The 25,124-nt window shown below is 41.8% G+C and overlaps 2 protein-coding genes across 2 annotated transcripts; one reads left to right on the top strand and one right to left on the bottom strand.

Moving 5' to 3' along the window:
- Positions 1 to 7,420: 7,420 nt before the first annotated feature.
- On the top strand, positions 7,421 to 13,587 carry grk7a (G protein-coupled receptor kinase 7a; the record flags this gene model as incomplete). The annotated part of the gene is made up of 4 exons (XM_080777419.1): positions 7,421 to 8,005; positions 8,556 to 9,011; positions 12,350 to 12,630; positions 13,242 to 13,587. The coding sequence occupies 4 exons, from the start codon at positions 7,421 to 7,423 to the stop codon at positions 13,585 to 13,587; spliced, it is 1,668 nt and encodes a 555-aa protein (XP_080633545.1).
- A 4,575-nt stretch (positions 13,588 to 18,162) lies between these two features.
- atp1b3a (ATPase Na+/K+ transporting subunit beta 3a) lies at positions 18,163 to 23,760 on the bottom strand. Its single transcript, XM_080777519.1, has 7 exons — positions 23,458 to 23,760; positions 21,950 to 22,078; positions 21,384 to 21,482; positions 20,955 to 21,196; positions 20,341 to 20,391; positions 19,756 to 19,842; positions 18,163 to 19,657 (listed from the first exon to the last, which is right to left on the bottom strand). The coding sequence occupies exons 1-7, from the start codon at positions 23,576 to 23,578 to the stop codon at positions 19,490 to 19,492; spliced, it is 897 nt and encodes a 298-aa protein (XP_080633645.1). The 5' UTR covers positions 23,579 to 23,760; the 3' UTR covers positions 18,163 to 19,489.
- Positions 23,761 to 25,124: the final 1,364 nt, after the last annotated feature.

Here is a 25,124-nt window from a genome sequence, read left to right as displayed (position 1 = left end):
AACGATGGGTTATAGCCCATGTTTTTTGAAATTTTGAAAAAAAAAGTTATCCTCGTTTCTCATCATTTTGGACCATGGGCTATAGCCCATATCGTACGGCATACTATAGCGCGCCGTTTTTCATCATTTTTGAGGATTTGAAAAAAATGACGAAATGACAAAAACGATGGGTTATAGCCCATGTTTTTTGAAATTTTGAAAAAAAAAGTTAGCCTCGTTTCTCATCATTTTGGACCGTGGGCTATAGCCCATATCGTACGGCATACTATAGCGCGCAGTTTTTCATCATTTTTGAAGATTTGAAAAAAATGACGAAATGACAAAAACGATGGGTTATAGCCCATGTTTTTTTAAATTTTGAAAAAAAATGTTAGCCTCGTTTCTCATCATTTTTGACCGTGGGCTATAGCCCATATCGTACGGCATACTATAGCGCGCCGTTTTTCATCATTTTTGAGGATTTGAAAAAAATGACGAAATGACAAAAACGATGGGTTATAGCCCATGTTTTTTGAAATTTTGAAAAAAAAAGTTAGCCTCGTTTCTCATCATTTTGGACCGTGGGCTATAGCCCATATCGTACGGCATACTATAGCGCGCAGTTTTTCATCATTTTTGAAGATTTGAAAAAAATGACGAAATGACAAAAACGATGGGTTATAGCCCATGTTTTTTGAAATTTTGAAAAAAAATGTTAGCCTCGTTTCTCATCATTTTTGACCGTGGGCTATAGCCCATATCGTACGGCATACTATAGCGCGCCGTTTTTCATCATTTTTGAGGATTTGAAAAAAATTACGAAATGACAAAAACGATGGGTTATAGCCCATGTTTTTTGAAATTTTGAAAAAAAAAGTTAGCCTCGTTTCTCATCATTTTGGACCGTGGGCTATAGCCCATATCGTACGGCATACTATAGCGCGCCGTTTTTCATCATTTTTGAGGATTTGAAAAAAATGACGAAATGACAAAAACGATGGGTTATAGCCCATGTTTTTTGAAATTTTGAAAAAAAAAGTTAGCCTCGTTTATCATCATTTTGGACCGTGGGCTATAGCCCATATCGTACGGCATACTATAGCGCGCAGTTTTTCATCATTTTTGAAGATTTGAAAAAAATGACGAAATGACAAAAACGATGGGTTATAGCCCATGTTTTTTGAAATTTTGAAAAAAAAAGTTAGCCTCGTTTCTCATCATTTTGGACCGTGGGCTATAGCCCATATCGTACAGCATACTATAGCGCGCAGTTTTTCATCATTTTTGAAGATTTGAAAAAAATGACGAAATGACAAAAACGATGGGTTATAGCCCATGTTTTTTGAAATTTTGAAAAAAATAGTTAGCCTCGTTTCTCATCATTTTGGACCGTGGGCTATAGCCCATATCGTACGGCATACTATAGCGCGCCGTTTTTCATCATTTTTGAGGATTTGAAAAAAATGACGAAATGACAAAAACGATGGGTTATAGCCCATGTTTTTTGAAATTTTGAAAAAAAAAGTTATGCTCGTTTCTCATCATTTTGGACCATGGGCTATAGCCCATATCGTACGGCATACTATAGCGCGCCGTTTTTCATCATTTTTGAGGATTTGAAAAAAATGACGAAATGACAAAAACGATGGGTTATAGCCCATGTTTTTTTAAATTTTGAAAAAAAAAGTTAGCCTCGTTTCTCATCATTTTGGACCGTGGGCTATAGCCCATATCGTACGGCATACTATAGCGCGCAGTTTTTCATCATTTTTGAAGATTTGAAAAAAATGACGAAATGACAAAAACGATGGGTTATAGCCCATGTTTTTTGAAATTTTGAAAAAAAAAGTTAGCCTCGTTTCTCATCATTTTGGACCGTGGGCTATAGCCCATATCGTACAGCATACTATAGCGCGCAGTTTTTCATCATTTTTGAAGATTTGAAAAAAATGACGAAATGACAAAAACGATGGGTTATAGCCCATGTTTTTTGAAATTTTGAAAAAAATAGTTAGCCTCGTTTCTCATCATTTTGGACCGTGGGCTATAGCCCATATCGTACGGCATACTATAGCGCGCCGTTTTTCATCATTTTTGAGGATTTGAAAAAAATGACGAAATGACAAAAACGATGGGTTATAGCCCATGTTCTTTGAAATTTTGAAAAAAAAAGTTATCCTCGTCTAAATGTGTACGTCTAAATGTGTACGCTAAATGTGTACGTCTAAATGTAGACGTCTAAATGTAGACGTCTAAATGTGTACGTCTTCTCTTATGGGGGTCCCTGGCATATCTTTTCAAATGGGGGTCCACGGGCTAAGTAGTGTCAATTTGGGGGTCCTTGACATGAAAAAGTTTGGGAATCACTGCTTTAAACACTTTAGCACTTTATGAACATGAACAAAATAGATGGGTCCCCCCTGGAACTCCCTCAGGTACCCCTGGGGGTCCCCGGACCCCACTTTGGGAACCACTGATGTAAAGTATCTGGTGACTTGTGTAGCCCTGAAACATGTCATGACGCATCTTCACCCTGTTTTGAGAGGCCAGCCGCTGACTACATACACAAAGTGAACGTGTACATAAACGTTCAGATGTCATATGTACAGGGTGAAGATATTCCATGACACTCTTCAGACTGGCACTATAATAAAATTGAATTGACACTATACACTATATTTCTTATATCAGTTTATGCATACTGTATATAGTATTCATTTCATCATGATATATTTATGAAATTGGTGCACACAGTACATAAACAATTATTCCTTTAGACACAGTGCAATGTCCATTGTCAGAATACGCCTAAAGTCGTACTTTGTCAGGTCGTATCGAGGACGTTGTGCGGACGTCGTATGGACGTCTGGCTGGGATGGCGACCTGGACTACGTGTTATACGTTTTGGGGTTGGTGTTTAGAGAGAGGTCCGTTTGACGTCGTATGGACGTCCCTGTTGGTTATGCGCTCCCTGCTCAGTTAACTTATATGTGCTCACTTGCTCAGTGAGGTAGTTGGAAAGATGTCACTGACTAAATGTCTTTGTGCAGCAACTTGAATTGTAGATTTTTGTTTTTATTGAAAATGAAAGTTTGTGATGCCAAAATTAAGGGACAGGTACGTGGTGAAAATGTAAATTAACAACAATACAACAGTTATAAAAGTTGATTATTTTATTTATCATACACTGACTGAAAGTGAGGACTGGTGGGATTTGAACATGGAACCTCTGTCTGTCACGAGTGTTACTTATTCGTCCACTCCACTATCTCATAAAGGCTCTCACAGGCTCACTAATAGTAATCTTAAAGCCTTTAGTTTTTTATTGCAAATTCCAAAATACTCCAACACTGACAGGGGTTTGAACTTGGAATCTGTGCTGCAGAGTCTGCACAGTGCACAGCACAGTCCCAGCTGCTGGCAAGCTTGTGTTTCTTCGTAGCCTACTGTTGTTGAAGTGATAATATCACCTTATGGTGATATTACAGGAGGCATACGTGCCTCCTGTACATGTATTTATTAAAGTTGAAAGGACTGCAGCACTGAAACGATTGGGATTTGAACATGGAATTGCTGTGCTGAGACTGAGTCCGATGATTGTGAACGCAGTGAGCACTTACTATGAGACCTAGCAGATCATGTCTGTCTGTCCGTGTGTCCGTGTGTCCGTGTGTCTGTCCCGCTATCCAAATATGGAGTGTGTTGCATCAGCAATCACTCAGCTCCATATATGGGCACAAAAGGGGCCAGGTCCACTCAGCTCCATATATGGGCACAAAAGGGGCCAGGTCCACATATACAGTAACAGCGGGACAGACACACAGACAGACAGACAGACAGACATGATCTGCAGGGTCTCAGCTGCGTTCGCTTCCCGCGTTTGCGCGTCTTACTGGTTGATTAGAGTTTAGACCACACCATCCCTATAGCTGACCAAATGTTGCAGGTGTCTCAGAGTTGTAAAGTAGCGTTCTTTTGTATAACGTTAATTCAATGACCCTCTGCCGCTAGTCGGCCTACTTTGATGGTATGGGACTTGAACCTGGGAAAACCATCAGTTCAAGTATGCTATTTTTCCTGTAATTGGAGTGGATTTAAATCCACTATAAATAAAACATACTTAAAGGACAACTTTAGTTTTTTTTTCAACCAAGGTTCATGTTTTAAGTTGTTTTTAGAGAAAGTAAAAGATGAGTGTTCTTTTTTTCGGTTTCGGCCAACAAAATATATCTCCCTCCCTTCACAGAAGCACAGTGATGCCTGATTTATTCTTCGTCGTAAAATCCCTAACTGAGACCCGTCACAATAAAAGCATGCAACGTTCACAAGTTGGTCCATAATAAAGACAAGGAAAAGGACCCCCCCCCTAGGTTTTCCCCGAGATTTTTAGGCTATGAAAAGTGTTCCCTGGGACAAAAAAGGTTAGGAAACACTTGTAGGTCATTCCTGCTCCCCTGAGGTCTAGCCAGCAGACTCTTATGGCCCGGGAAGGACCGTAAGAGGATGGACTCATCAGACCAAGTAGAGACCCTGCATGCATGGTGTACACTGGCAGATGGCCTCTGTTCTTAACCTCTGTCCTTCCCCCACCTGCCTCCAGCTCACACTAATCCTCCCAAGGAGAAAGGAGTATAGGCTGAAGATCATAAGTCAAGGGGGGGGGGGAGGGGGAGAGAGAGAGAAAGAGAGAGAGAGAGAGAGAGAGAGAGAGAGAGAGAGAGAGAGTAGAAAAAATACGTGTACAGTAGGCTAATTGTGCATCTTCTCCCTTGAACGTAATGGGTCATGTCCATGTCTCTGTCTTTCTCTCAGTTCAGAATGGTTTACAGTTTCATGGAAAATATGACCAAAGTGTGTGTAATTGACAATCTCTTTTGTGTGACACTGCAGTAAGACAAAGTAGGGCATTAAAGTACAAACAAAATTAAAATCTATATTTTTAACTTTTCAAACCGGTATCCTTTTTATGTTACATCGTGTTTTTGTGTCAAACATACCGTTGCAACACATTCTAGCACTGTTTTATACGTCAGCACTATAGGGACAGCTGTCGGTTGCCTCTACTCAGACAGCTGGCAGGTAGAGCAGAAATATGGTCCAGATTACGGAAGTGCTGTGCTTCCAGTCATTTTATAATGTCTACCCTGATACTAAACTGCATCCATACCTTTTGGAATATTACATTTTATATGAGTTGTAAAGGGAGTTAATGGTGCAATAACCCAGCTGACAACGTGCCCAAATGTGGAGTCATATATCACAGATAATAGATTCAAAGGCTGGTCACATGAAGTCTGAAATCGGAGTCACAGTTTCCGCATGTTATGTGGATCCCAAGATCCACATACTGTACATCCCTCGTTTTATCAAAGCTAAGATTTTAACATTTTGTCATCATTTTGAGACTCTTTCGCACATTAGCCATACGGTCTTTGTACAGTAGGTCTCCATTCTTCAATGAGAGTGTCTAATTAACAAATTAACAGCATGACCTGTCTACACTGAAACTCTCTATTTAGCATCATGGTCTTGGTCTTATGCAGGGCTGTAGGCACTTGAGACCATTTTGAGCAAGGATTATCTCACATTAGCCCAGGTTTACTGAATTAGCCTATCCATATATAGCCCCATCCTAGTGTTACTGGTAGGCTACAGGGCGTGCTGATGAAATATTAGCAGTTACCTGGTTACACAGCTAAAAATAAACACTTTAATAAGAAGGAATATCTGCAACAGCATTGAGCAATAATGGCAAGTCAGAAAGGAGACGTGAAGCATGAGAATAGCAACTCAACTCAACTTTCAACCTTGTGTCCATATAGTAAAAATGTAATAATATAAATTTCAAAGTGTCACAATGCAACAGGGTGTGAGCTTGTAAATTCGCTATTTTCAAACTTTGGCATGGCACTGTCGTACAACAAAGTATAAATGGCTTAAGTAGTTAAGGAATGGAGGGCATATTAAACAAGACAAGCTCACAACGGAGCTTGTAGTTCTGATGTTATTCACAACCGATTCAAACTAAATTGAATGCCTCAACTTATAAATTCCAATTAAGTGCTTATCAGGGTAGGGGGGTCTCCAGTTCAAATGTGATTATTTTGGGGGTCACGGCTTGAAAAGGTTGAGAATCACTGCCTTAACATAGAGTATATCTTGGTAGCACTTCCTTTTTGTTAGCTATCGGTAAGTGTAAAATCGGTAGGTGTAAAATAAAACATATGATTGACAAGTGAAGTAATTATGTTTAGCATACAGTATTTCTGTGAGAAAGGGGATAATTATAATGGGGAGGGTGATGAAATAGATGGCAGACAGATTAGGATTAAACTCTGAAGTGACCTGCTCTGTTGCAACTGAGGGAGAGATATGGACAGACAGAGGAAGGTGAAAAGGGCTGTGATCTGACTTATCCAAAAGCCATTGTTTACTGCCATTGGCCAATCAACCAATCTTCATTGACCGGGGTCCCCCAAGGGTATATCCTAGGCCCCCTCCTTTACCCCCTCTACACCTATCTCTTTACCAAAAGTAGAAGATCTACAGTAGAAGCTCACAACGCATTTGTGAGCTTATACAGTAGAAATGAAATTTCAACATATGTTTGCCTATTTTGAGGGGAGCTAGCCAGTTTTGATTGTTTGTCCTAACACAAACATTGAATGCCATTGATGGCCAGCTTTGAGTGTTTGTCTAAACACAAACATTAAATTGACAATGAATGGCCAGCTTTGAGTGTTTGTCCTAACACAAACATTGAATGCCATTGATGGCCAGCTTTGAGTGTTTGTGTAAACACAAACATTGCGTAAACACAAACATTGAAGACGAAGGTGAGGACGCAAATTGTGATTGGCCGGAATGAGATGATGTATGATGATAAGAGCGCCCCTCACTTCACATGGGTGTGAACGCTAATTATGTGAGCATGTTGTTGTCGTTATACAGTATTTGTGGCATCCAGTTTCATGCAAATGTGTATCTCTGCTCTCTTGGTCTCTCTGGGGATGGTCTCAGCCGTACAGTGGGTGTTAGTCAATAGAACCCAATGGACCACTTTGAACGCAATGGACCACTTTGGCTGAAGTTGAACACCACGACCAAATATAGAGGCTCCCAAAGCCTCTTAGGACAGAGCCCTCTTAGGGCTCCCGTTCTGTGAACACTATCCTCGAATAGACCACACAAAGATCCTTAAGTCTAAATCCCTCCCAGGTATTTATAATTCTAAATGACTAATTCCTGGGTGGTGTCGGTGTGCCTTAGGTTTCCAGGTAGGTTTGCTGAAACGGCTCATTTGCGCTCTGGCTTTGGAGGGAGCTGCACTTTCACACGCAAATCCCGAAACACACACTGCACCGGCTGTGTGAGGGTATTCCTAGGGAGCCATTGAAGAACCCAGTCACTTAGGAGGGACCAAACAGATACCGCTGTCAAGATGTGTGACATGGGAGGATTGGATAACCTGGTGGCCAACACGGCCTACCTCAAAGCCCAGGGTGGGGATGACAAAGAGATGAAAAAGCGCCGCCGGAGCTTGTCTCTCCCCAAGACTGATCAATTGGCTGCAGTGCGAGCTTCTATTAAAAAGGATTTTGAGCAGGTCTGTGAGAGGCAGCCCATTGGTAAGAAGTTTTTCCGCTTGTATCTGGCCAACACCCCTGATTTTAAGAAGGCTGCTGACTTTCTGGACGACATGTATGACTGGGATCTGGCTGAAGGTGCACTAAAAGACAAGCAACGGCAGAACATTATCAACAAGTACTGCAAGGCTCCTCCAGCCTTCATCACTGGTGACAACGCCACAAAATGCAAGGCTGTGACAGATAAGGACTTTGATGAAGTAATGAAAGGCAAAATCTGGGAGGCCGTGAGGGACTATCTAAAAGGAAAACCCTTCACAGATTACCAAGCCAGCCCCTTCTATGATAAATTCCTCCAGTGGAAAGAGTTTGAGAAACAGCCCATCAGTGACAAATACTTCTATGAGTTCAGAACTCTCGGCAAGGGAGGATTCGGTGAGGTAAGTGCATGTGCAAGCGATCGTAAATCATTATTCCAACAGTTAACGGAAAAGCACTTTACCATAAACTTTTACTTTAGCAAGAGAAGAGTCTGATGCATATAAGGGAGTTCAGTGACAAGAAATGTAACCTGACACAATCACCTGGATTTATTCTGTCTACAGGGGTCAGGTCAAAGTGAAGTCCATGTAGTATGAATACTGTATAGTTTATTTACTATCCACAGATAATGGCAAAGCTACAAAAGAGCAAGCAGTATAACCAACCTCTTAACTGGTTAAATCCTTATAATCCAAGAGGTGGCACATACTAAATGGGTTTGATGATATTATGTTCCAACATACCTTATGGAAATAAGCGGTACCACTGAAAGGCATGAGTTCATAAAGAAAAGGCCCTGCTAAAGTTTGCACTACTATATCTTCTTTATGGGCAACCCGGCTCTTTCAACCAATTCACAATAGCATTTAGATCAATTTTCAATAAGAACCTGAGCAGCGCTTGGCCTTAAGAACCAAGTCTCACAAACATGTTGTCTTACTTCTCCAGGTGTGTGCCGTGCAGGTGAAGAACACAGGCCAGATGTATGCATGCAAGAAGTTGTGCAAGAAGCGCCTGAAGAAGAAAGGTGGCGAGAAGATGGCTCTGTTGGAGAAGCAGATCCTGGAAAAGGTCAACAGCCTGTTCCTAGTCAACCTGTCGTACGCCTATGACACCAAGGAGTCCCTGTGCCTGGTCATGACCTTGATGAACGGCGGAGACCTCAGGTACCACATTTACAACATTGGGTACGATGGCCTGGGAAAGGACAAGGGCATAGAGATGAAGCGCATCATTCACTACACGGCACAGATCACCACCGGGATCATGCATCTGCACGAGATGAACATCGTATACCGCGACATGAAGCCAGAGAATGTGCTGCTGGACGCCGAAGGCCAATGCCGCCTCTCAGATTTGGGTCTGGCTATAGAGTTGGAGCCAGATAAAACCTGCAACCATATGGTGAGTAATTCATACCCTGTTGCTTGCAAATAAGAACAGATTCACTAGATGACAAGAAAAATCTGTTATTTCTGGCAAGTGACACCCTTGTACGATTATGAGTACAACGGAGCATACGTTATGATACGTATATACACCATGCTACTGTATGATACAGCCAGAAGGGTGGCACTAACATGAGGGGATGAGGATTAATGATGGTGACCATACATTAGAATTAAAATATTATGTTATTATTAGTCATTTCAAGATGTCTTCAGAGTAGACAGTTGTTCAAGGCCTTGAATGCACCGGCCCATGCATCTTGCATTGGTCATCTGCAGCTGAGCTCATAAGAGCAAGGTTTTTCAGGTCATAAGTCACCAGACTGTGGGAGGGGATTCGACAGCACTAAAGCTAAATACTGAATGGGGGGTGTTGTTCTCCCACTCTCTCCACTGACCAAATCTGGACAAGGATTTACTGTCTTGCTTAAAATTATCTCCAGTGAGTCCCTGAAACCCATTTCCATTTCAAGTCAGATTATAGCCCAGCCAATTATAGGCAACCATTTTGTGTGGGGCTGTGGAATGAACGGTGCTAGCTCAGGTGAAGGTTATCTCAGACTGGGGCTGTATAAATGTGTCCTTGGTTTGTGGATGAAACTGTGACCTTGTGACCCTTATGTTTCAGTTCCCAAAATAACTTTAACAGGTTGAAATCTCTGTCTGTAATATGTTCAGAACAGCATCGCATCAGCATCATATGACTCACATTTTGTCAATTCACACAAAATGAGAATCAAGAATATAGAAGATGAAAGTGTCAAGACAGCGTGCAAATTAATCACATGACTACATTTTACGGACAAAGGGTTAAATGACGTGATTGGCTCAGGCTGACTGATTGTGGAATTTCTATTATATGAAAGAGGAGTACATTTGTTAATGGAAAACAATGACAAATTAAACAAATTAAATGTGTTTTCACTCACAAATAACATTGAAACAATATTTTAAACATGCTTTTTAGGATGCCAATCTTTTCTTCTTGTTGCTCATAAAGTCTAATCACATTTAATTGCACTCTATAAAAAATTACCTGCACTAGACTACAGAACTTCAGAAACATGGAAGACTTGCAGAGTTTCTCTTGGACTTACTTGCAGTAGCAAAGAGTAAGCCCCTGGAAAGTCCAGTAAGCTCATTATCCAATACTCCTCTCTGATGCTCCGTAGCCAGCCAGGGTGACTTGGTTACACACCCCACGAGCAAGGCTGGCTTTGGTCCCCTAATCCTCTTTGTGGGAATTACACAAGTCTGTCCCTGATCTCACTGACGAAATCAGTTCTACACATACTGTAGACCTACAGTATGTGTATATATAGGACTGAGACATTTCAATGGAAGTGGACTTAAAAGTAAAAAGAACCACCGCTCATCTGCTGAAAAAAACTTAAGTGAGGTGCTGGAGTCAAAGGGATAATGAAAAAAAAGAGGAAGCTCTGCACACTCAGATCTGCGCACAATCAAAGTATTTATAAAGCTTTCGGTCCACTGACCTTCTTCAGGCATCCATGGAATGGAAGGCATGGAAACTGATAAAACTGATAAATTGGTTATACCTAGATTATTTTCAGTTTAGCTCAGGTATTGGATTGGCTAGCATGACTTTTCTTTAGACTTGTGTACATACTGTATATATTTCTATGTATATTCACATGTGGTTGAACCGACAGATGAACGATGCCATGCCATTCAGGTTAAGTTATACATTAGGCGAAAGTAGAAGACCTGGTAGTGAGCCTTGACCATTGTTAAATATGTAATCCTTCAAAGGGTTGGGAGAACTTGGTGGGAAACGGTGACACATCGGCCAGATGTAGGTTCAATAGAAAGTATTGCATTTGACCCAGGACCGATCTGGTAATTGGACAATTTCTTAGATACATACCAGTAATGTCCAAATATCAGATGTCTCTGAGTCTCTCATATCCAAAGTGCACGCACATGAATATTATAATATATCTATATTCATGGATGTCAAGATGTCACCTTGTGTGTGTCTAATGGGAGCTATGATGACGTCCAGATATGGACAACCTGTGTGTAAGAAGAGGTCAGCATAGACACACATGACTCTTGACAGGTAGTAGCCGATTACCATTAAGCTCCTGGTGACCAGGTTGCAGTTGTGGTCAGATGCAGAGTGAGAGTGAAACAGAAAACGAAACGGAGAGAAAACTAATTGTAAGCTATAGGAGGCAGGAGAAAGAACTGTATGCACAGTATATTAGCAGTCATAGTGTGCCAAATGAATCAGTCAATGATGGATGGATCGATCAATCAATTAATAAATCGATCAATCAATCAATAATTTGTTATATAGTGTTTTCTTTGACTGAGATCCTCTTTCAGCATTACTTGTTTTAAGTATCTGTTTGATGCTTTTTGTATTGCTGGAATGCCTCGTTAACTCTTGTTAACCTTGTATTACTTAATCTCCAGTCTACACAAACATACTGTATTCCCTCTAGCTGCTAATAAAGAAACACTGAACATTGAAACCAGCTGCCCTCTCTTCTCAGCCCTTTCTTGTTCTCACTGTGAATCCCCATAAACTGTACAATTTCACATTTACATCATTACATTTTAAATTACACTACATACTCTAACATCTCTCCAATAATATAAAATGTCTAAAGGGATCTATGAGAATTCTACATTTTAATTATGCCATTATCAGCCATGCCTTAAAAAAGGTATATAATTAAATATGTCACAGACATGATGGCAGAGCTCAGATAAATGGAGCATTAGCATAATGCAGGTCAGCAGATAGGTACAGTATGATGTGAAAGACTCTTTACTAGTGGCCTTGTGGTTAGATGGCTGCCATCAGAGATTGGGCGGTTGATCGGGGTTCAATCCCCAGCCAAGACTAAAAAATTATACCATGTGCCTCTCTGCTTAGCACTTGCAACAAGGGCTGGATAGGGTGTACACTTATACATCCAGCTGCCTCACGCTACAGAAACAGGAGCATGAGGTTTAGCTCCCAAGGTTACTTACTTGCTTATGTGCAAGACGCGGTCATTTTAGTAATCTTGGAAACAAATATATAAAAAATGAAAATTATATCAGAATATTAGCTCTCTCAATATCTCTTTCACTCAAACTAATCAATGCCATAAGCAAGCTGACAGCGTTAACCTATTTGCATTTGAACATTTGCATTTGTTTCTGTCATAGACTGACCACTGACCAGTACAATAAAGTGACACATGCTTCCCCATCTGTCCCCTTATCTTCTACTAACCCTCCTTCTCTTCCTTTCCCTTCTCTGCACCCTCTCCACAGGCTGGCACAAATCAATACATGGCCCCTGAGCTTCTGACCAAAACTGCATACCGGACATCTGTGGACTGGTGGGCTCTGGGCGCCAGTATCTATGAGATGGTGTGCGGCTACACTCCCTTTAAAGGTGCTGAGAGCAAGACGGTGAAGGTTGAGAAAGAAGAGGTCCAGCGCCGCATCCAGAACGAGGAGCCCAAATATGATCACAAATTCCTTGATGCAAATTGCAAGGATATCATCCAGCAGTTCCTAAAGAAAAAGATTGAGGAGCGCCTGGGAATGAAGTATGTGATGGGTGTTGACGAAACACAGCAAAGTGACAACATTTCTCAGAAACAGACACACTTTGTTTTGTGAATGTGTTATAATACTGAGATAATTTTGTGTTTTTCTGTGATCCTGTGAAGTTTAAGCAAGTTAACCAGTCTTAAACCCTATACTGGGTTTACCAGGGTCTCCCAGGGCCACCTCCTTACATCAAATTTCTTCACCGAAAATAGGCAATCTACCTGTCACAACTAACCACTATTTTTGACAAACGTTCACCTATATTATGACATGCTCAGAATAAGGATGCTAGTGTTCAAGTGGTTAACTTGAGTTACCAGTGTTATGTACTTTATAGGAGTTGAATAACAACATGTGAATGCAAGTAAAGACGTTTTTGACTCGGCTTGGTATCCCTGACATAATTTGGCCCCCGGGGGGAAATAATTGGGGAACACTGCTCTATAGCAATGATGTATTGAGCTTTCAAACACCTACTTTAATGTCACTTAAGTTACACCTCCTTTAACCTCTTAAAAGCTATATTTAGTTGACTGGATTCATAAGTGTTCTATAACAGCCCCCAGCATGATGCAAGGGTTAAGTTATTTCTTTTCTTTCTCATTAGGAATAACATGGAAGACCCTCGGAAGCACCCGTGGTTTAAGGCCATCAACTTCCCGCGTCTGGAGGCTGGGCTGGTAAGACCTCCATGGGTGCCCAAGCCCAATGTTGTGTACGCCAAGGATACAGGCGACATTGCAGAATTCTCTGAGATCAAAGGCATCATGCTTGATGCCAAAGATGATAAATTCTTCAAGGAGTTCAGCACAGGTGCTGTGTCTATTCAGTGGCAGCAGGAAATGCTTGACAGCGGACTGTTCAAAGAGCTCAACGACCCTGCTAGGAAAGAGTCTTCAGCGGGAATGGGAGGCGGCGATGAGGGTAAATCTGGCACGTGTATATTGCTGTGAGTGGCAATGAATTCACCATGTGACCGACCACACAGCAGTAACAACGATAAGATCAAGTTTGGGTACAGTACTGTACTGGACATTAACGCTGCAATCCGTAACTTGTATGTCCTACCTGGGATCTCCTGGTCGAGTGCTGTATTTTTTACTGCCCAGTTAATAAAGAAAATCTGATTGGACAGAGGATATATTAGGTTTCAACCAGTAGTGGTCCTACCCGACTAGAGTATAAATGTCTCAATAGAAGAACAGGTAGACCAACTACAACCACCGCAAGTTGTGTTTGTCATACTGTAACCTACTGTAACCTACTCTGTCATATAGATCGGGCAAAAATATTATTTTATTCACACACAAAACGTTTTTTTTTTGCAGTTGCAGTTTTAAGTTAATTCATTTTTTTACAAAAGAGGAGATCGAGTGAGTTTGAGTTGAAATGAAATCAACTGATTCTACTGTTAAGGTGCTTATATACTGCAGGTGCTTATCTAATCACCTGCAGTATGGCAGATATAGCTGTTCAAGAGGTCACTGCCGCCTGTACAGTACATGCTGGCATGCTGAATGACCAACAAGGCAGGTCAATCACTGGATCTTTGAAACGCTCAGTACAGCATTAGTTTTTTTGTTTTTATTTTAATAATAACAAAAAACGAAATAAAAACATCAAAATATTGCAACTGTATATGTATATCTATGCACACACACACACACACACACACACACAGAGAGAGAGAGAGAAAGAGAGAGAGATATGTGGTTAATTCACATTTTAGGTGTTAGTGAAACGAAATGGAGAATGATGACCATCGGCTCAACTCAGGCCTGGGATGTTGGGTGAATCAGAGGAAATGAGCAAAGCCAGCAATTAATGGTCCTGTACCAGGAATCTGTTCCTATGGACTAGATTCAATAGAACCTCAACATCCACCAAACATTATGGTACTACCACTTTCAACCTGGCGTCCCCATTTGCCATGTCATTGTAGGCGAAACCTTTTTGCATGTGCCACCATTGTACGATGGTATGAGATATAGGACTTAACTGGTTTTAAGGGTTCTGGCTTGTGATGTTTGAGAAAATTTAGAGAATTGGGCCAGTTCAAAAACATCTTCATCATTGTAATTTGTATGGCTCAGGGTATTTATTTGATAAAGTAAGTTTTCACAGTTAATGTTGCATAATGTATAAATAAAAAATATATTTAAATATATAATATATACTTGTAAATATGAGAGGAAACCTTATTCTAGAGGAATGTAAGTTGTAAATCAGGGATTTGCTGGAATGTTGAATTATTTGAATAAAAACATTAAAAACCTGCTTTTTGTTTTGTTGTTGCAGTGTGTGTGTGTGTGTGTGTGTGTGTGCAACACTGCGTGCACACATGCATGACTGCGCGCGCGCGCGTGCGCGTGCGTGAGAGAGAGATTTTTAAGTGGAAGACTTTATGATTGAAACAGTTCACATACCGTATGTCAGAGCTCTTGAACATCATGTCCCCATCTCTCATCTTTACAGGAGAAAGTACTGAAGCCTCATTCTGTAGTAAAGCCTAAAGATATATTTACAGTGTTAATCTTGTTAAGGATGCTGACTGCAGCAAGGCAATGGTCCAACTTTAGCAAGAGTTCAAGTCTTAGCTGATAAGACGACAACAAGCCTTATCCATGTGGCCTTGCGTACTCTGTCAAATCAAATCCACCAGGTTCAAAGGAATAGTAGTAGTAGGCCTAGCTGCAACATTCAAATGATTGTGGTTAGAGATCAATCAGTCCAATTATTCCAGTCTTTTGAGGACACAGCAGTGCCATGAAATTAAAAGTGTAATGCAGCCTAAACAAAACCATATTGCATGCTTGCAGTATGCAGCTATTTCTTTTTGATATTATTATTAAGTAACATAGACCTACTGTAATCGACTATTATATAGCCTAATTGGCCTGGTCTGTAGTGTCTGTCTCTCCATAACCACTTTAATACACCTGCAGGGACCGCTGCTTAATGGATATTTTCATTCAGAAATGTAATAGGACAGTGAAATGTTAAGACAATCTTAATGCCTAGGTTCTGGATAGAGTAGCTGGCCTACTGGAAGTCTGGAAGCAAAACAGGCGTTTTCAGCATGCCTGCAGCCTAACCTTCACGTCTGCGTGAAGCATATATTAGGTCTATACTTGATGGACTGCAGGTGCGCGTGCAGCCATGCACAAATAGGCTCTGCTGCCGTGCTCATGAGCCCACCTCCCGTTCTTATGACAGCGACTGGAGGTGTGGTTTTGAGGACAACTGTTTTGAATTGCTATTATTGTTCAAACACAACAGAAACCAAGGACTATATATTTCAAGGGCGACAGATCACAATAAAAATCCTAATCATTCTTCCTCCACACTGGGAGAAAAACAGCATCTGAAAGTTTGCATCTTATGAGAGGAAGGGTTATCCGTGTGACTAATGACGTCGTATCTCAACAGTTCTTAGAAAAGGGCTGGAGGCTAATAAATGTCTATTGGCTCAGCCATTGGTGCCTTCTTGTAAACTTCAACAGTTAATTACTCATGAAGTTAACTTAATTTAGTCTATAAATGTGACTTTTTCTTGTAATGAAACTGAAAGTTAATAGCCTAGGCCTTGAGTGTTCTTTTAAAAGGAGACAAGACAGATCTTATTTTTCAGTGACAATCTGCTGGGCACCATGTTTACATAAATTATTAATTTAGTATTTATATTTTACCTTAATACATTGTGTAGCTGCCCTCGAATTGTGAAATAATCAGATGTGGATGGTCTCAACGGGTGTAATTTATTCGTCTTCAGGTACAGAAGAAGATCACTGGTACACCGTGAAAACTATAAAATTGAATAAATAAATACTTTTAGAATCATACATTTCATAGTTTCACTCACCACAATAATCATAGTTTCGCTCACAATAAAGCAGTGCATTAGATTCATCACTTCAGTATACGATAAACAATAAAAATGTTCATTTAAAGGTCAATTATAAATAATGCAGTGATACAATAACTATGCACCATAACCAAGATACCAGAGACCAAACGAAATACCACAACAAAATACAATAGACCATAAATTAAATCATGAACTCAAATGAAACAAACAAACACTGCTGTACCTCGCTCCGCTTATCGAGGGTGCTAAGAGCTGGAAGGCCACCTTGAGCTTCAGGAAGCACAGCAAACAGGCACTGTGTCACCAAACAATCAGTACTGTGACTCTGTGAGGCACTGTGTCACCAAACAATCAGTACTGTGATCTGTGGGTACACGGTCCACATATTGTATACTGAAGCTACAAACATTTCAATAATGTCGAGTCAACTGGGCAAACATGAAGTTGCAAACATATCCTACGATGTGGCTCTGCTGCTAGAAACACTGCATCTTTCCCTGTCACTCTGGCTGAGTGTGGTGAGTGGTTCTGACTTCTGATGTGAGTGAAGCTAACAGGCTTCAGCTAGATATGTGTTGGTAACAGGAAGTGTCAAAATAAAAGTAAACCAGAATGAGCAAGGTAAATAACAAATTAACTTCAAACTAAAGAAAACATTGGAGTTAAACCCAAGTGTCACGGGCACTTACACATTGGATGACTCTCCAACGTTTCTTAGCATCCAGCGAATGGCACCTATTTGTTGAACACAATCACATTAATTATTGACAGCTTGGTCTGTCTCGTTTCTGGCTCCCTCGTGTGGCCAGTATCGAGTCAGGAGTATGGTCAGGAGTCAGGACCCAGCATTTTGCCATGGTCAATGGTCATAGACAATATGTTTCATTAAGAAAATAATGTATAAATAAATAATGATGATAGAGGAACATTTAATGATTTTGCCTATTTGGTGCTGAGTTTAGACCCAGCCAGTTGAGTGGAGTGAGACAGGTGAATCATGGTGAAAATGGCCAATCTACAAGCTCACACAACGCATCGCAGTGGTTAAATAAATACAAAATCTGTTTAATCACTTGAACAGTTTCTAAATTCTATGGGGAACATTAGTCAAAAATGGGCCTGGCAGACCTACAGACTTACAATGCGTTGCTTTTTAGCAAAGATAAAGAGAAACAATTGTGGCCCAAGTAGCCTATACACTAAGGGCCGATTCATACTCCTATTTTAGAGCCGAATAAAAGTCGGTTCGGCGCTGTAGAGCCTACAATTTGACGTCATTTGAGGTTCGGGGGGGCGGGTACCGTCCTAAAGTCGGCTCTTCGGTGCTACTGAAATTTTCTGACGAGCCGAAATCATTTCGGCACTACAGCGCCGAAACAGCGGTAAAATAGGAGTATGAATCGGCCCTAAGAATAGGGAGTTTAAGCTGGTTAACATTAGGCTTACATTTCCACAGAGTCAGTGTTAGTTAGACGAATTGTGGCCACCCCTGCAAAATACCAAAGTTTAATACTGCACAAAAATGAACAATATTTGTTTTTTTCCAAAATCACCTTTATTCCACAATTGATTTTCACAGGTGTTAAGGCACCCTGATAAGATGTTACAAGTTGTTCTTTCAAATGTGGGTTCCTTTAAAGACTGTGTAAACATAGCTTTGAATAAGATAAGATCTTTCCTGTAAATCTCTGTTTAAATTATTTTTTCTTTTCTTTTTTACAGTGCACAGACCTTGTGTTTTGTGACAAAAAATACAGTGTGAAGTAAGTAAATACTGTAGTGTATATTGTATATACATTGAGAAGAAATAGACAGATTGGCAGACAATCAGATTAACAGGCAGAAGAAGAAGAAGAAGAAAAAGAAGAAGAAACCGACAAACAATCTTTCAGACCCAAATAGATATACAGAACATGAAGGGATATACAGTACATAGTTACAGTGTGTGTGTGTGTGTGTGTGTGTGTGTGTGTGTGTGTGTGTGTGTGTGTGTGTGTGTGTGTGCGTGTGTGTGTGTGTGTGTGTGTGTGTGTGTGACCTTATCCACCATTTATACTGTATATAGTATCCACTCGCCCATCCACACATTGGATTTTGCAGCGGAGGCAGTAGATTAGAGAGTAAACAGGTAGACAGACAGGCAGACATACAGACATGCAGACAGACAGACACACACACACACACACACACACCACAAGACTGGGCTGTGGTTAGGTGGTCCACAACACAGAGATCTATCTACAATTTCCTAAATATGATAGGGATCAAAAATGTATTCATAGTGTGGACAAGGGATAATCATCATCAAACTGGCATTTCATATATAGGAATATAGTGGCTATAGTTATTTATGAAGATCATTTCCTATGAGGGACTGATGTCTTGCGATGTGTGATACAGAGTTTGTGAGGTGGTACAGTGAACACTGTTGGCATTGTGATGGAAATGTCCGATGTCATGGATGGCATAGCAAGGTGAAAACCCTCGACATCTCCCTCAATACATCGTATTGTTCCACGTGATGAAGATAACGTTCAGTTTCTGGCAGTGGACAGATCAGAGCTGTAACACAGCACATTATCTATTTATGGCTGCACCCGCTTACATCGCACCCGATCTTATCAGCACTAAGAGAATTAAAAGTGAGTGAATGAGGAATAATGTAATGAGTGAATGGAGTTGTTGAGTCTGGGACGGAGCCTACAGTATATCAGATTCTCTTGGGGATCTGGGAGGAGGTCCAAATGATAACATTGAGGATTCTCGAAAGAGAAGGAAGCATCACAAAATGTCAACAAAGTGACATTCTACACCACGACGATGTACGGTACTACAGTAGCCAAATGCCCCCAAATGGAACGGTTTTGGTCCTAGCACAAATAACACTCTCAGTGACAATTATGACACTCCCTTCCATTTCGTAAACCCCACTAGTACAGTGGGCAGCCCTGTGGTTGGGCTTGTGTTACAAGCCACTCTCTGACCGCTTACTCAACCACCTTGACCCGGAAGGTTACGCGGCCCAGGAACTTATCCCTGTCGTCGTTGTTGCGTAGGTTGGAGCCCTCGATCCTGCACTCGATGGTCAGCTCTGTGTTATATTCCTCCTTAGTCACAAGCAGTTTAACAGCAACTAGTGGCTGAACATAGCTCGCCTACATCAGTGATGGAGAGAGTGGGGGGAGAGAGAGTATCAATCACTGCAAATACATCAACAGATATATGAAATAATGGTCAAAGCATAAAGGCTTACGTGAGCTTTCTTCCCATAGTAGGGGAAGTACATCTTATCAACTCTTCCCGCATTGGGGAAGTAATGGAAGTCTATCTTGGCTTCCGACTACAAGGAGATGGAAGATGAAAACCGTCAACACGTGAACTTCAAAGCTCAATTCATCAGATGAATGAAACATCAAACCAGAAACAACAAGAAACAGGTGGGGGAAAGAAAATATATCCTAGCATGTTATTACACAAAAAAGCAGATGAGCAAATTGCAAAGCATTGTGTTTTACTTCAGCTGATTATTGTATGAAATTATGTTGTATCCCGCAGTTATGTGACGTTATGACAGGTTTATGGCATAAGCAGCTGCTATATCAGAGCCTGTTACTCAAAGAAAAGCATCACGCTGTCAGGCTTAATGCTCATAATTTACATATAATCTTACCCTAAAGCCGTCAGTGACCGCATGCAAAAAAAGAAATCAGAAACAAAAACAAAAAAGGGCAAAGAAATGAAACAATGTCAACAAAATCATAGAGACGAATCAGAATACAAAAACATACATGGATAAACGTGCATCTCATCTACAGTACGATTACATAGAGAAGTTTACCTTCGATGTGCAGTTGATGTACGGATCCCCACGGGGTTTCAAACCAATGATCTATAAGGGAAAACAAAGAGGGTGACTTATTGGAAGTGACTGATGTCGCAAATAACTATTTTTATTTTAATTCTTAGATCTCAGCCACTGTCAAAATGAACAAGAGGAGACAGATATGTAGGAAGGCAGGAAGGAAAGGAAGATGCATTTCAAAGCTTTTGAAACACCTTGAATAGGGAACAATTTACAATTTAGGCATTTAGCAGACGCTCTTAATCCAGAGCGACTTACATTAAGCAAGAACAAAAAAGCATGGGGAATACATTACATAAAAACATTTATCATGAAACATGCGTAAGCTAAGAAAGTAACAGTGGAATATCTATAATTAAACTATACATATAAGCTATACATCTATACTACTATGATATACATTATGTACTATGACGTGCTATGACTACATACAATGCACTTATGCTGTTTACATAACATGCTATAAGTCTGTATCAAATGCTATCTAAGTCTACAGAATTGCTATCTAAGGGGGTGGGGTGGGGTAAGTGCTATGGGCCATGAGAGGAAGAGAGGAAGTGGCTCAATTTGTCTGTGCATGGTGAAGTTACCCTGTTCATTTTCAGCAGTATGCAGGGCTTGCCATCACTGTACCCAAAGGTGTTGTCGGACAGGCCGGAGCAACGACCCAGGAGGCTCCTTTTGAACTGACAAGCTTTCTTCGCATTCACATCCTCGTTCCCCAGAGGCTGCTCTGCACCGTTCTCCTGCGCGTCCTCTTTCTTACCGTCCTGATCAAAATACTCCCCTGGAGGACACAACTCGTTCTTCTCCTGGAGTGTGTCATTGTAGTCTGGAACGGCGTGGGACAAGCAGAGAGAGCGATCAGAAAGACGTGCACCACAAATCACGCTGACAGAGGTTAGCAATTATTAATATTTTTGAAAATGTACAGAATTGAGTGGCTTATATATAATTATTTATAGGTTCAAAAGAAATCCTGTTGAGAATATAGGCAGATAGGCAGAGATGTCATTTACTTTTCAGGAGATTTTCCAGGTGTGTAACGTACTCTCCATAGTTTTTAGGATCGTTTTTGTTGATCAAGATGTCCAATGATTTTGGACGAATCACCAACCCTGAGACAGAGAGCAGTGTTGTTAACCACTTACACTTGGTAAAACGGAGCTCGGTTGCACTGTACGGTGTGCTCTTTTTTACACAAGTCGTCTCTACACCAAATCCTTTTGTTGAACATAGACTATCTACAAGTTCATAATGTGGCTTGTAGAACTGCCATTTTCAGCTAATGTTTGCCCCAGAATAGGAATGCTGGGGTTCCAGTAAAACACCATGTGGCAGCATGGTGTTTATACTGTAGTACGCTAGCCAGGGTGTGTCTCGCATTACAAATAGAGAGGAAACCTTACACCGTTCTCAACTGTACAGCTGTCATAACAAAGGAAAATACTTCTAAACAAATCAATACAAAAAGCATCTATGAATCAGAACATATTACGGTGATTCCTCCTCGGCAATAATGCATAATGGGTTTCCCTGAGAGAGCGGGGTGCTGTGAAATGATGTGTGGTGGGTTGGCACTGACCTGGGGTTGGCACACGGTCACTGTACTTTGGCACGTAGTCGTCCAATGTGAGCAACATCACCCACATGGTCAGGGCAAACATGCCCGCCAGGAAAAGGTAGAAAACCAGGTAGAACAACAGAATGCAGCCTGTAGGAACGAGGGGAAAGGAAGAAAGAGAATAAGTGTGTGTGTGTGTGTGTGTGTGTGTGTGTGTGTGTGTGTGTGTGTGTGTGTGTGTGTGAGAGAGAGATATGAGACAGAGAGAGAGAGAAATGAGGGTAATATATAATACATCAGGAGCTAGTTCAACCAAATGGCAATGCCATCTGATAAGAAACCATCCTTTAAGAAAGCCCACATCAATTCATAATGTAGATGAATACTTCATCACGGCGAGGCCCAATCAAATTACAGCAGATTTTCAGGCCCTGCACAGACCACGTAGCATCCATTCAAAATGGTTCACCACAATCCAGTATGGCAGCTCACACAGCACAGATCCCCACTAAGCTGACAATAAAAGGATGGACCCCTGAGCCTCCTCCATGAAGCACCCCCCCTCTCTCTCTCACTCCTCTCCAACAGTATCCCACAATGCACCTGCCCAGTGTGCGAAAGAGGAGAGAATCCCATTTGACCTTGACAGGCATGCTAATGTGGGCGGCCATGCAACTGCAATGGAGCATCCCACTGCACAGCAGCACAGAGCCCCAGCTAGCTAGCCTGACACCCCCACCCCCCTCCCCTTCCGCTCCCCCCCAGCCTATAGGAGGAGTGTGGAGTGCTTCTACCTCAGAACTGGAGAACCATTACATAAATGTGAGCTATAGTATACGCACAGCAAAGCGTTGTGGCCAGTGTGGTGGAGTGAGGCAACGATGATAAAACAGCTTATTAGGTCTATACAGTAGGTGTTAGGTAATGAGCTGGGGCCCAGCTATGGTCTGCACTGTGGTGTCAGTATACAGAGGACTCCATCCTGGTGAGAGGCATGGGTATAGCCTACCTTGAATTGATGCAGCAAAGTATATTTTGTGCAGGCTGTTATTGTTGGATTCTGTAACAATGGGGAAACGTCTATAATAGCATGCCTTAACTTATGCGGTTTATTCCAGTTTTACACACCATGGGTATATAGGCCATGCAGGCCAGTAATGGGGTTTTGAGCTACCCCAAGATGGACTGCCATGTCAACCACTGGGCGCACGGGTACACCGCATATTACGCGCACGCACGCACACACGCGCGCGCGCACACACACACACACACACACACACACACACACACACACACACACACACACACACACACACACACACACACACACACACACACACACACACAATACATTGATTCACATTGATTTGAAATAAAATAGAATATTTCTATTCTAGGCATGGGCCTACTATACTACCGACCAGAAGACAATGAATGATCATCATTCATCACCTTTCTAATTGATGGCCAATCTGCAGTGCCCCCGCCCCCCTATACAGATAGTGCGCTCTCCTCCGACCGTTCCTTACCCCAGCTCTTGGCCGTGCGACCCATTAATTCCCCGGTCCTCGAGTTGTAGATGGAATCTTTCCAGCTGGACTTGTTCTCCTCCTTGTCAGCCGCCGGTTTATCCTCGGTGGTGCCAGCCATGGTTGGGGTTGGTTGATGATGTTAAGAAATGTGCTTTTTCCCCCCCTCTCTCCCTCTCTCTCTCTCTCCTCCTTTCACCTCCTCCCCCGACTAAAAAATGAAGAAAAGCGCAGCGGGTGATGAGGCTCAGCAAAGCCGGAGAGGCAGTGTGTGTGTGAGAGAGAACCAGAGAGGCAGTGGTGAGTGGTTGTTGGATCAATGGTCGGTCGGAATGGAGGGGGCGGTTTGGTAGAATGAAGTGATGCTCTCCTCTCTGCTGCTCTACGAGTCGAGCCCCGCGTTTGCTTTATACTTCGTTGGCGCGACGGTGTCGCCGCGCCGAGAATAGCCGACCTGAAAGCCCACAGCACGTCGCGTCCGCGACGTGCTGTGGGCTTGTAGGTCGGATATATTCTCGGCCGCGCAACACCATCACGCGATGGAGCATAAATTAGTCTTTAACCACTAGAAGAAAAAGGGGGGGAAATCTGTGACGTTTCACAGCACCCCCCCTCCTCGGCTGCTGATGCGATGCGACCGGATGAAATAGTAGATCTACATTGGCTGAAATGATGATAGGCTACTGGGACGACACCGTTATTACGCGCACAAGTTATAAATAGAGCGCACGTCGTACAGTCAGTGTCGTCCTAATTAGCCGAATAGCCGTGTCGTTCATTAAGCTTAATTTCTTATATAACACACCATAGCACGAGAACGAAGGTGTCGCTTGCCGACATTAGGACATGCAATAACTATCAATTAAGATATAAGATATAAGGCTTTGAAAGCCTCTTAAATTTGGCTTTTTAGATTATTGGAAATCAATGGTTCTTACTAGGCCTATGGGGCTTTATGTTAATTCAGGTTTGGTAAAGCACCTGCAGGTGCTTTAACAGTAGCCTATACGTGTGTGTGTGTGTGTGTGTGTGTGTGTGTGTGTGTGTGTGTGTGTAAAGAAAGTAAAAAGGGGAAAAAACATGTAGGCCTACAGTATGGGGAAAAGGGGTGTGGGGGGAACTCAGACTTTATTTACGGGGCGGTATGTGTGTGTGTGTGTGTGTGTGTGTGTGTGTGTGTGTGTGTGTGTGTGTGTGTGTGTGTGCGCTCTATAGGCTAGTCATCAAATCAATAGGAAATCTTTAATATTTCCATAAAGCAATAAGTATATTAGGCCTATTATCATAGCAGTCATGTGGAAAAGGGTTATTACAGTGCATTCTCGTGCAGTTTCTCACATTTCACGTCATCATGTTATTTTAACAATGCCTCGATGTATTTATAGGGCCATTTAATAACTCTTGTTGCTATGGCAATACAGCAGCATCTGGGCTACTGAAATTAGAAAGTGGGCGAGTAGTGCGAGAGAGAGAGAAAGAGAGAGGGGGTGGGGGTGGTAGGAGGGAAGCAGGGATGACAAATCGCTTGGACGCTCCACAGTGTGTCATGCCTAATTTATGCCCTGTCATTTACTGTAGTAGTACGACAGTGTCGCGCAATGGGGGGGGGGGGGGGGGGTACATCTACAAACAAGCTTGCATGTCCTCTAAGGTCCCACTGCATTGTG

This window comes from Protomyctophum bolini (assembly GCF_963924005.1).
Source record: "Protomyctophum bolini genome assembly, chromosome: 12".
Classification (NCBI taxonomy): Eukaryota; Metazoa; Chordata; class Actinopteri; order Myctophiformes; family Myctophidae; genus Protomyctophum; species Protomyctophum bolini.
Note: the sequence above shows the minus strand (reverse complement) of the source record. Positions and strands in the feature narration are given on the sequence as shown.